This window comes from Ovis aries, chromosome 2 (assembly GCF_016772045.2).
Source record: "Ovis aries strain OAR_USU_Benz2616 breed Rambouillet chromosome 2, ARS-UI_Ramb_v3.0, whole genome shotgun sequence".
NCBI lineage: Eukaryota > Metazoa > Chordata > Mammalia > Artiodactyla > Bovidae > Ovis > Ovis aries.
The window spans coordinates 117,647,110-117,660,383 of NC_056055.1; the positions used below are offsets into that span (position 1 = coordinate 117,647,110).

The 13,274-nt window shown below is 44.0% G+C and overlaps 1 protein-coding gene across 1 annotated transcript; it reads left to right on the forward strand.

The window, feature by feature from the left end:
* Window positions 1–4,375: 4,375 nt before the first annotated feature.
* On the forward strand, window positions 4,376–4,816 carry LOC101108109 (cytochrome c oxidase subunit 7B, mitochondrial-like). The gene has a single exon (XM_042242736.1). The coding sequence runs from the start codon at window positions 4,423–4,425 to the stop codon at window positions 4,678–4,680; it is 258 nt and encodes an 85-aa protein (XP_042098670.1). The 5' UTR covers window positions 4,376–4,422; the 3' UTR covers window positions 4,681–4,816.
* The last annotated feature ends 8,458 nt before the right edge of the window (window positions 4,817–13,274 follow it).

Below are 13,274 nucleotides of genomic sequence, written 5' to 3' on the forward strand. Positions count from 1 at the left end.
CATGGGGTTGCAAAGAGTCGGACATGACTGAGCGACTGAACTCAACTAAAGTGCCATCAGTGTAGGATTCATAAAATAAATAATCATTCAAACAGAAAACAGAAAACTGAGAAGCTGAGACTAAGAAAAGTGCCAAGACATGTTGCCACAAAAGGAGCAAGATAAGAAACATTGTATCACATCCTTCTTGCTAGGGAAAAATGTCTTTATATACTCTTTCCATATATTATATAGTATATAGGAGGGAAGGGAACGGAGTACAGCCTTTAAAAGAAGGACACAGCTGATACAACAAAAACTGGTTAGAGCCAACTAGAGGGCACTTTCTTGGTGGTCTAGTGACTGAGAATCTGACTTGTAACGCAGGGGACACCGGTTCGATCCCCGGTTGGGAACTGAGGTCCCACATGCTGCAGCGCAACGAAGCCTGCACGCCACAAGTAGAGAGCCCGCATGCTGCGACCACAGCAGTGCGCACGCTGCGGCTGCAGAGTTGGCTCCTTAAAGAAATGGCCCACAGGACACAGCAAAGTTTCTTCGTGCTACAACTAAGACCAGATGCAGCCAAAAGAAAAAAAATTAAAAACAAAAAAACAACTGGGCCCAAGATGGTGGAAGACTTGACTTCCGGTGGACATGGAGCCTCATTATCCGCTCATTGGAATACATCAGATAAACGACACACCCGCAGAGCTCCCTCATGAGCTCTGGGGTCATAAAGGCCAAACGTGGGTGGCGGCACAATTCCTGGAAATCCTCGCCCCTTCTTCCAAATAACTGGAATGATTCTCCCACTTGTTAGCCTGTGAAATTACCCAGCCCATAAAGCTAACCGCCCCAGATTCAGGGACTGCTCTTGCCATGGGAGGTGGACCACACTCTGGGGAGTGTTTCTCCCAGGGCCTCTCACCTGGGTCTGAGGTGGCCCACACCCTGTCCATGGCACGTATATCTCCCTAAAGAAACCTGCTACCCCACTTAGTTCTCAGGACAAAGCCCTCTTGCCTCTGCTTGTATCCTCCACAAGGGTCCTATATTAACATCTACTTATCACTTAGCCTCTTGCTGAGTGCCTCCGGTGCTTAGATGTAAAGAATCTGAGCTTCCTGAGACCAGGTGTGCTGTTTCAGCTGGGAGACTGTGGGTTTAAGTTCAGTCTGAAGTGTGACTGGGCTCAGGACCCCAGTCTCAGGGATGCAGCTTCATCTTTGAAGGACACATAAGAGACTGGTAAGAGTGGCTGCCTTCAGAGAGGTGACTGAATGAGAAAGCAATTCTCTTTTCCCTCGTTTCCCCTCTTGTAACTTGGATTTTGTGCCATTTGAATGTATTACCTATTCCCTCCAATTTATAAGGAGCAATTGTTCAATATTTCCTTAAAGAATGTTTCAAATGCACACAAAAACAGAAGAGCTTTATGAGCTCTCATTTACTTGTCACCTAGCCCATTCCTCTCATCTGGCTCTTACTTCCCTCCCATCCGTTTCATAAACTGAGCCTTTACGGAAGCAGAGATGCAGCTATACAAGCAACGCAACGCCTGCTGTTGTTCAGTCGCTCAGTCGTGCCCGACTCCCTGTGACCGCATGGACTGCAATGCGCCGCTTCCTCTGTCCTCCGCTGTCTCCTGAGTTTGCTTAAATCCATGTCCACAGAGTCGGTGATGCTATTTAACCATCTCATCCCCTGCCTCCCCCTGCTCCTTTTGCCTTCAATATTTCCCAGCATCGGGGTCTTTTCCAATGAGTTGGCTCTTTGCATCAGGTGGCCATAGTATTGGAGTTTCATCTTCAGCATCAGTCCTTCCAATGAACACCCAGGACTGATCTCCTTCAGAATGGACTGGCTGGATCTCCTTGCAGTCCAAGGGACTCTCAAGAGTCTTCTCCAACACCACAGTTCAGAAGCATCAATTCTTTGGTGCTCAGCTTTCTTTATAGTCCAGCTCTTACATGCTTCCAAAGAGTGTCTTTTAATTTCATGGTTGCAATCATGGTCTGTAGTGATTCAAATCCTACCTATTCCTGTTTTTATTTCCTACCTATCCTTTTAATCAATCTCCAAGCCTCCACTGTGAAGAAATGAAAGTGTTACTCATTCAGTTGTGTCTGACTCTTTGAGACTCCATGAACTGTAGACCACCAGGCTCCTCTGACCTCAAAAGTTGGACATGACTTAGCACCTAACCAATAACAGCAAGCTTATATATATATATATATATATATATATATATATATATATATATGTATTTTTTTTCTCGCTATCTGTCTTGATAGTGTTAACTACAAATTGGCACTTGCCAAGGGCATTTGCCATCTGCCCCTGTGGAGCCTGAACCCTGTACTGCAGCAGCTGTTGACTTTCGACAAGCCCTGGGGGAAGTTGAGTGTGGAGAATGAGGCACTCCGTGCTCCAAGGATACTGCTGGAATAAGTCTTTAAATAGATATTTTTAGGAACTGATTGCATGATCCCAATCTCTGCAACTCCTCGTATCCAGAAAGCACTAAATCCCTTCATGGTGACATCAGCTGCTTGTGACTAGCAGAAAACCTTCTGCAAAACAAGCGCCTGATTATGCTGAACTCCCCCTTCACCAACATCATATCCGTTGACCTTCCCCACTGCCTCTTTGGCGCGGTTTCTCAGAGCTGTCTGAGGGGCTGTCTCCCAGGCTGCAGTCCTCATTTTGCCCCAAATAAAACTTAACTCACACGCTCACGTTGTGCCCCTTTTTTCTTAGTTGACGGCGTTCCATGCTTCCCTTCTCCTTCTTTCAGATTTACTCACTATTGTTATTATTTTGCAATTTTTATCCTTGTGCTATTTTGGAATTCATACATTCTACCATTTTCCCCACTGAAGTGGCTGCTCCGACTGCAGACCACAGGCCCTGAGCGCGTGGGCCTCTGGTAGTTACGGCCCTGGGCTCCAGAGCACTGCCTCGGTGTTTGTGGTTTATGGGCATAGTTGCTCCGAGGCATGGGGGATCTTCCAAGACCGAGGATCGAGCCTGTGTCCCCTGCATTAGCAGGTGGATTCTTTACCACTGAAGCCACCAGGGAAGCCTGGGAAACATTGGGGTTTTTTTTGCTAGTGAATATCTCATTTCTGCCTACATGTACGTTTATCAGTATTTGCTGAACATTCCTTCTGAGATCCTGCTCCCTTTAATTGCCTGTTTGAGAAATCATCTTCATTTTTACTGTTATTTGAGTACACGTCGAAGTGTATGACTCTATACTGATCTTCTTTTGAAGATCATTAACAGCAAGGTGTTATTTCAGTTCCTTTCGTTTTTACTGTTGCTGGTTGTTCTTTTGGGGGTAAAAACAGTTCTTTTTCATCTTTCCCTTTGTTTTCCTTGCATCTCAGTATAGCTGTATGTGAATTTTTAATTTCTCCACACACCATGGTTTTCATCCTGTTTCTTAAAGCTGAGAAGTCATAGATTTTATCAAATCTAAGCAATATTTGGCTATAATCACTTCAATGTTTTCTCTCCTCCATTCTCTTCACTTTCTCGTTGGAACAAAATTAGAAGGTTATCAGATCTCATCTTGTTTCATATTATTTAACCTTTTTATTTATTTATCTATTTATTTCTTTTTTTTATTTGTTTGTCTTTTTTTTTTTTTTTTTTTAATGTTAACCTCCCTAACTGAGTATTCCATTTCTTTGTATAGCTGGGCTGGGAAAATATGTCAGCTCTAACTTCCATTTCTATGTTTTTTTTTCACCTATCTCTAACCTTTGATAGCTCATTAAATGAGTTTTTAGTTTTAATTCCTGTGTTTTTTATTTCTAATGTTTCCAATAGTTTCCTTTAATAATCTGCCAGGACATGTTTGATAATCTGTAATTCCATGACCATGCTTTTAGTTCTACACTTACTTTTAAAAATATTTTAAATATACCTGTGATTCCCACAACTCTAGAATCTTTAGCCCTTGACAGAAGAAAGAAGGTAAATTTTTAGGAATTTGAAAATGCAAGGGCTCTGTCTTCTGGTATCTGGATCTTAATCATTTCCAGTCCTCATTTCTTTCCTTTAATTACTTTTGTATCATAAAGTAGAATGAAATTACAAATGTACCTTTTGCAGAGTGTGTGTTTACTCATATTTGAGCATGCCAAACAAATTGTTTGCTCTTGACATCATAAACAGTCTGGTTATAGCCTTTAGTAAGCTTCGTTCTGTGTCAGTACTTATCTCAGATGAGCACGCTGCTGACCTAAAACATAGTTAGACTCCTCTTATTAAGGTAGAAGAGGGGATGGAGGAGGGAGTGAGCCACTGGTGTAACGTCTGCCGCCGTACTATTGAGTTGTCATTTTCTGTCTGTGTGAGAATTCCTCAAAAGTGTGGCATACCTGAGACGCCGAATTGCTAGAGGCCAGCAGCTGTAGCTGCAGCCTTTTTATGTTCAACCGCAGAATGTTTCCCTTGGCCAGGAACGCACTAAGTCGTCTGAGAGCTGAAAGCATTCAGCAAGCAGTGGCAAGGCAGACCCACCAGAAGCGGGCACCTGATTGCCATGACAAATATGGTAATGCCGTATTAGCTAGTGGAGCCACTTTCCATGTTGCTGTGTGGGTATATACGGCAACACAAATTGGAATAGAGTGGAACCCATCGCCTGTTGGCACAGTCACCCCAAAGGAATGGAGAGAACAGTAATCATCCCAGCTGGTTTAATACTGAATTGTTTCAGAATCAACTCATAATTAATTCCAAGTAAAAGTACTATGTACCCATTAAAATACGGCATGTTTTAAGAAATAAAGTATACTTGAAACCTTCAAAAAAAAAAAAAGTGTAGCATACCTGAAACAAACATGTCACTGATGAGATTTTCAAAGTATCTTCGAAACATGCTTTTAAAAAATGTTTAAATTGAAGTATTATAAACATATCGAAAAATCTTTCATAACATTGATTAGTTCGGTGAATTTCCACAAACTATGTAATCACCCCCTAGATTAAAAAATAAAGACAAAAGTCAAAATACATGACTCGAACCCAGCACCCCAAAGTTCCTTCAGACCTCTTTCCCATTAGGCACCAGGGGGTCACCACTGTCAACTACTTGCAAATAAAGGAAATAGTAATTCCTTTTGTGTCAACTTCATTTGCTCTACATTTTGTGAAAGTCGCTAGTATAACTGTATATTTTAAGGATCCTTCTTCCCTGTGAAACTATAGCATACAGTTGCTGAAATACACTGAAACTGGTTCACGCATTCTACTGTTAGGAGGGTTTGGGTAGTTTATACCTTGGGGAAATTTAAGAATAATGCTGCTATGTACCTTCCTGTAAATGTCTGCTGGGAACATGTGTGTGCAGTTCTGCTCTATTCTTTATTCCTCTGCCAGAAGAACCACTGGGACACAGCGATGCCTATGTTCTTCCTCGGATCCTGACCGAGAGTTTTTCCAAATGGAATGAGTGTACATCTAACCTCACACTGGCTGTGGAAGAGCATCTGGTTGGTCTGGTTGCTGCCCAGCCTCACCCACAATTGGTATTTTCTGGAAATGTCATATCAGCCATTCTGGGAATGCACAAAAAGCACATTGAGATTTCAGGTGCTTCCAGTCAGTTTGCAGATTCGGAGAGTTTGCAGGCAAGAAGGGCAACCAGGTCAACTTCTGCCACTGCTGGGGCTGTTCCTTAGCATCTCTTCCAAAATAAAGAACTGGGGAGATGGTTTAGTGCTGCTTGATATCACTGTCACCACAAGCCCTGCTGCTGCTGCTGCTGCTGCTAAGTTGCTTCAGTCGTGTCTGACTCTGTGCAACCCCATAGATGGCAGCCCACCAGGCTCCCCCGTCCCTGGGATTCTCCAGGCAAGAACACTGGAGTGGGTTGCCATTTCCTTCTCCAATGCATGAAAGTGAAAAGTGAAAGTGAAGTCGCGCAGTCGTGTCCAACTCTTTGCGACCCCATGGACTGCAGCCTACCAGGCTTGTCCATCCATGGGATTTTCCAGGCAAGAGTACTGGAGTGGGGTGCCAGTGCCTTCTCCGCACCACAAGCCCTAGAAATGCACAAATAGTGGGAGATACAAAACATGAGGACAAAGAAGCGCTCAGAGGAACACTGTCGTCCAACACCCTTTCTGCGATTCCCTCATATAGCCAAGTGAAAGCAGTGAGTGAGCAGGCCCATCAGTGTCCTGAAAGCTCATCTACGTCCTCTGAGTTCCCCCAGAGGACCAGTGAGCAGAGCAGGTAGAGGGGCCATCTAATGCCAAGTTAAGATTGCCTTTGTCTGAGGCAGAAATGTTGCTTTCCTGATATTTTTCTTAATCAGCCTAGCTCAGATCTGATCTGATATGCACATGATAGAGTTTATTTACAGTTTCCTTGGAGGACTGGAAGGGTAGTCTCTTGCCCACTTTCCTTCTTTCTTTTTATCGAAGTATAGTTGATTTAGTGTTGTTTGTGTTAATTTCTGCTGTACAGCAAAGTGACTTAGTCATACACATATATATGCTTTTCCATTTTGGTTTATACCAGGAGATTGGATATAGCGCCCTGTGCTCTACTCTAGGACCTTGTTTATTCATTCTAAATGTAACAGTTTGCGTCTACTAACCCCAAAGTCCCTCTTCCCTTTTGTCAACTCTTGCCCCCATCTTTTGTCAACTGTTTCTGACTTAAGAGGCACTAAAATATGGGAGTATCAGGTTGTAAACTGTTGGTAGGGGACCTTTCTCCAGCAGCGATTTTTCCTCTTCAATTAAGATTTTTGAAATTGGCAACAAGGACAGACTTGAGACACATCCTCCAGGAAACATTTATGTCTTTTGGTATTTGTAGGTGTCTGCTATTCTTGCTTATAGGTTTTCTTGTCTTGACCACTGTTCCTCATCTGATTCTCTAAAGTCAGACGGAGAGCGAACTATCTGTGTGAACACAGCGTGACCTGATCCTCATGGTGCTTTCATTTCTGTAACTGCGGGTGGCCTCAAGAGAGAGCAAAAAACAAACAAACAAACTGTACATATTCTGGGTCAGTTACTTGCTGGGGGGAAAAAATCCAGATGATAAGAAAGGTGGGTTTTTCCTTCTGGCTTTTCTCTAGAGAAGCAGCCCTATTCCAACTTTCTGGTGGAAGTGAGGATTGAGAGGAGGCAAAAGAAAATGATTTTCTGGGCAAAGAACTATGGCTGTGCTTCTGTAAGCTGCTGGATTCCCTTTAGAGAGTACAGGTTTGTCATGGGGTCTGGGACACACCTTCACGTAGCTTTATGTGGGGTGTCTTTCCCCTAGATTACATCTCCCTTCCATAGCGAAACTGCAAGTGTCAGCTTTTTCAGTAGAAATTCTGTCACCTGGGACTTCCCCGGGTGGTCCAGTGGGTGGGAGTCTGCCTTATAATGCAGGGGATGTGGGTTTGATCCCAGGTCAGGGAACTAGGGTCCCACATGCCATGGAGCAGCTAAGCCCGACAGCCACAACTGGGGAATCCGCGCCACCACAATGAAAGATCCCACACCACACAACAGGGATCCTGTGTGTGGCAGCTAAGACCCTACACAGCCAAATAAATAAATACATGAATATATAAAGTATTTTTTTTTAATCCTGTTACCATTACCTCGTGGGTATGGGTGCATCCTCTTTTCACCCTAGTTAGGTGTCTTACAATCCCATTATGACTGTAACCACTGAGAGTTACTATCAGACCCCAAAGCTAAGAATAGATTCTTCACAGGACTGTCCTTTCTTCAGACACCCAGTCACAATTCAGTGGTCCCCAGACTACTGGTACTTCCAAAAGACTGGAGATAAATTTAGGGGTCCCCATGACCCCCTCAAGTTTGATACTTTACTATTAATGATTCACAGGACTCAGGAAAGGGCTATACTTATTATTGAAGTTTTATTTTATTATTTACTATTATATATTTAATACATAGGATGAGGTCTGTGAGAGGATCCTGGAAGCATAGCTTCCATCGCCTCTGCCTGTGGGGTCAGAGTACATCACCCTCCAGCACATTCATGTATTCACCAAACAAAACCTCCACTGAGCTATAGTGTCTCTAATTTTTACTGGGGTTTCACTATGTAGGCATAATTGACTAAAGCATTGCCCAAATGGTTGAAGTTGATCTCTGTCTGCCCTCCCCTCTCCTAGTCTTTGATCATGGCAAAAGATCATAGGATCTAGGGTCATACGATCATACCTGTCTGAGAATTGACATTGGCATGGCACCCCACTCCAGTACTCTTGCCTGGAAAATTCCATGGAAGGAGGAGCCTGGTGGGCTGCAGTCCATGGGGTCGCTAAGAGTCAGACATGACTGAGCGACTTCACTTTCACTTTTCACTTTCATGCATTGGAGAAGGAAATGGCAACCCACTCCAGTGTTCTTGCCTGGAGAATCCCAGGGACGGGGGAGCCTGGTGGGCTGCTGTCTACGGGTTTGCATAGAGTCGGACATGGCTGAAGCGACTTAGCAGCAGCAGCAGCAGCAGCATAGCATTTATATAACAAATACGGCAAGAGTACGAGCATGAATATAACATTTGGAGGAGCAAGTGTGGGGCACAGGTTTTTTAGCTCCAGTGTACTTCCTAATACAGGTGTCTATCAATACCATAATTATAATTTTACTAATAATACCAGTGTTAGACCATATTGCAAAATGGCAGATATAACCTGAAAAATAAAAGTCAAGAGATACTGACACATTATGAAAGTTCCTTTCCGTCATTCATAACTAGTTCAGCCCATCATCGTGGTGTATATCCAAGAGTCCCCACGGGCCAGGGTCACACAACCGTGCAGACTTGCATTTGAGATTGTCAGGTTCCAAGAAAAGGAGCTGTCTCAGCTATATATGCTTCACTCTTTCTGGCATCTGGAATAACTGAACTAAGGGCTTTTTTTTGAAGAATACAAGATTTATTCCATTGCCTAATCCATGTATTCATTCCTTTACGCCCAGTATTACTTCCCCTTCTCTCCTCTGATACAGAACTAATGTGCTGTTTCTACACTAGACAATACAGGTGCGTTTACTGTGAACCCCATTTTGACCAGAGGAAGTGAAAGCACAACTCACTCAATCAGGTCCTCAAGGATTTTGACATAAAATATGAAGGTATAGTTACAATTTCTTATCTAGAAACCATGTCTGATCCTGACAATTATAGTCGCAACCCAATCCTGGCACTACTGGGTCAGTAGGAAAAAAAAATTGAGGTGATGGGGAAAGAAAGAAACATATATAGACATACCATCATCTTTCCCCATTGGGAAGAAGTGTATAGACAGGGACTTCCTGTGTGGTCCAGTGGTTAAGCATCTGCCTTCCAGTGCTGGGGACAGGAGTTCGATCCCTGGTCTGGGAACTAAGATCCCACATGCTGCAGGGCAACTAAGCCCACACACTACAACTACAGAGCCCTCAACTCTAAAGCCCATGAACCACAACTAGAGAAAGTCCGTGCACGGCAATGAAGACCCAGTGCAGCCAAAACAATCAAAGAACCTTGGTAGTCATACCAGCATCCTCTCCCACAACCTCTTCCCAGATCCGTCAGAAAAGCAGGAGGATCTATGTAGTGGGGACACACCCTCAGCACCGGTCACGGTGAGTGTGAGCAAACACTTGTAAAGGTGAATAAGCAAGCCTGTCATAACTATCTCCCTGTGTTTGGGGGCTTCCAAGTTGAAGCTCGTGGTAAAGAACTCACCTGCCAGTGCAGAATACATAAGAGATGCAGGTTTGATTCCTGGGTAGGGAAGATCCTTTGAATGAGGGCACAACAACCCACTCCGGTGTCCTTGCCTGGAGAACTCCATGGACAGAGGATCCTGGCAGGTTACAGTCCATAGGGTCGCAGAGCTGGACATGACTAAAGCAACTTAGCACTCATGCATGCCCCTTGTTTTAGAGAAATTAATGATCTAGTTGCCTATCCCAATTCTCTATCAGATCACTATTCTGAGAATGAGTGTGTGTTCCTTGGTCTAAAAAAATCTAACTGGGTGTTCTAAATTGGTCCAGAACCTTCTGTTCTCATTCTTTTGTTGTGCACTGAGCATCTCCCTTTACCAGCTGGTACTTGTAGTCTGGTCCAAAGTCAGGGTCCATTCCCATCAGGATGCAAGGAGAGCCCCCTGGGACTCTGACGTTGGCCCCATACCAGCTTTCCCCCTGGGGAATCTGCTCTGGGGCCATCTGCAGTTTCCATCACTGCCGTTGGCCGACAGAACAGTTCTTATTGGCATTTCGTGTCTCAAAGGATGCAAGAAGAAAACATGTAGCTTCATCCACTTCTGTTTTATTGCAGTCCGTGGGCCAAGATGGCCACCTCAAGCAAGCACACTGATATATCCGCTCGTCTATTCCAATCAACCCTTAAGAACAGGGTTTTTCTGATGGGCATTGAGACACCCGCCTTTAAAACACTCTTCAAATTTCCATAGTGATTTCCGTAAGGCTACATCCTGTTTGGGTATCCTTCTTTTTGAAAGATGTATATTTTTAAACATCTATGCATTTATTTGCCTGCGCTGGGTCTTTGTTGCAGCATGCAGGATCTTTTTAGCTGCCGCATGCAAACTCTTAGCTGCAGCATGTGGGATCTAGTTCCCTGACCAGTGATTGAACCTGGGCCCCCTGCATTGGGAGTGCGGAGTCTGAGCCACTGGGCCACCAGGGAAGTCCATGAGCATCCTTCTGATAGGACTGTTTTCCAGTTCTCTCATGCCTGACTATATTGGCCTGGCTCTAGGTCACATCCCATTAGTAAAAAACAGGGGCAAACACCATTCAGTTTAGCCTGCTGAGCTAATTTACTTTTATTTTCTTTGATCAACATGACAGCCTTCCAAACAGAACACACTCTGTTGACCTTAGAACTGCCATCCAAAAGCTAAGCAGCTCTGTGCTGGTCAATCAAGAGCTGTTCATAGGGCGCTGTCCAAGTGGCAGTGGATTCAGGCAGCCCCTCATGTGGTTCTCAAGTCAGTCCTAAAGGAAAAGATCGTACTTGCTCACAAGTGTGCTAACTCTTTACATTCCCCTTGCAGCATCTGGGCATTGCCCTTCGTATTACAGTGTCTCTCTGTGATCTCCCAAGATGTTATGGATAGTTCAGGTTTCAACTATTTTATATCAGTTGTAGGGCTGAGTCAATAAATATCTGATTCAGGTTATACCTCCTCCTCAAATGGAAATTCTTTAGTCCAAGATGCCAGGAATTGTTGCAGGGGTGTGGGTGGGGGCCCAGAGGATTTTCCCATAATCCCCAGTCTGCACTCTATACAGCCTTCTTTATGGTCCAACTCTCACATGTGTACATGATTACTAGAAAAACCATAGCTTTGACTATACTTAACAGGGTTGGCAAAGTGAGTCTCTTCTGTTTAGTATGCTGTCTAGGTTTGTCCTAGCTTTTCTTTCAAGGAGCACCTTTTAATTTCACGGTGGCAGTCACCATCTGCAGTGATTTTGTGTGTTAGTTGCTCATTTGTGTCCAACTCTTTGCAACCCCCATGGACTGTAGCCCACCAGCTCCTCTGTTTATAGGATTTTCCAGGCAAGAACACTGGAGTCAGTTGCCATGCCCTTCTTCAGGGGATCTTCCTGACTTAGGGATCAAAGCCAGGTCTCCTTCATTGCAGGCAGATTCTTTACCATCTGAGCCACCAGGGAAGCCCTGCTGTGATTTTGGAGCCCGAGAAAATAGAATTTGTCACTGTTTCCATCATTTCCCCAGCTATTTGCCATGAAGTGATGGGACTGGATGCCATTATCTTAGTTTTTTGAATGCTGAATTTTAAGCCACCTTTTCCACTCCCCTTTCCCCTTGCTCAAGAGGCTCTTTAGTTCCTCTTCACTTTCTTCCATGAGAGTGGTGTCACCTGCATATCTGAGGTTGTTGATATTTCTCCTGGCCATCTTGATTGCAGCTTGTGATTCATCCAGCCTGGTATTTCACATGATGTACTCTGCATATAAGTTAAATAAGCAGGGTGACAATATACAGCCTTGATGTACTCCTTTCCCAATTTTGAACACATCCTTTGTTCCATGTCCTGTTCTAACTGTTGCTTCTTCACCTGCATACAAGCTTCCTAGGAGATAGGTAAGGTGGTCTGATACACCCATCTCTTTAAGAATTCTCATTAGCATTTCCAATTAATACTGCTTGAAGGGTAGATTTCTGTGCCTTTGTCTTATCCTAGCAGGGAGGGGAAACATTCTCTAGTCAGACGCGATAACTATCCCCATAATACATTCAAATGAAGCAGACACAGCCACCTCACACAGAGCCTGAATAAACGTTTCAAATTTTACCCCAAAATTTCACCTTAATTCTACCAACTCTTGTATTTCTACATTTTTCAATTTAATTGTAGGCTCCATTAGGATTTTCCCAACAGATTTTAGTAGCTCAGAGTTTATGAGGTTCCCTTATCAAGGAGTCTGAGAAACTTCTCCACTCCCTCATCATTTCAAAACTCAGGAGCATGAGGCTTTATGTCCCAGCAAAGGGTTGAGCCGAGATACCCTGGCTCTTTTGTCAATCTTTATTTCAATAAATCTGCTGACAATTGCCCCAGTTGATTCCAGGTTAATCAACTGGAATCTTTGGAAACTAGAATCAACTGTAATCTGTGCCCTCTGGTTTTTAAAATTCCTCCAAACTGGGTTAAGTAGAGTGGACAGGCTTCTGGGGGGCGGGGGGGCTGAAGAGGTCCTAGGGGTCCGCTGTCCTTCGGTAGGGCTCCATGGAGACCTTTGTTTCAGTGCCACTACTGTCTGCTTTATTCAGCCCATTCCATTCAAGCCATGTCGGGGTTTCCATTCTGCTGGGATGAGTCCCTTTATACTCCTTTCTGCTTGTTAATTAATCTATTTTTAAAAATTTACTTATTTATTTGGCTGTTCCTGGTCTTAGTTGAGGCACCCAGGATCTTCAGTCTTCATTGTGAAATGTGGAATCTAGCTCACTGACCAGGGATTGAACCTGGGTCCCCTACATTGGGAGCTCTGAGTCTTAGCCACTGGGCCACCTGGGAAATCTCTAATTAATCTGTTTTTAATTCACATCCTTAAGACCCATAAGGTGAGACTGAGAGAGGAAAATCCAATAAGCTGGGACTTCCCTGGTGATGCAGCGGCTAAGATTCCATGTTCCCAATGCAGGGGGCCTGGTTCAGTCCCTAGCCAGGTAACTAGATTCCAAATGCCACAACGAAACATCCAGCGAGCCACACCTGAGACTCAGCACGGCCAAATAAA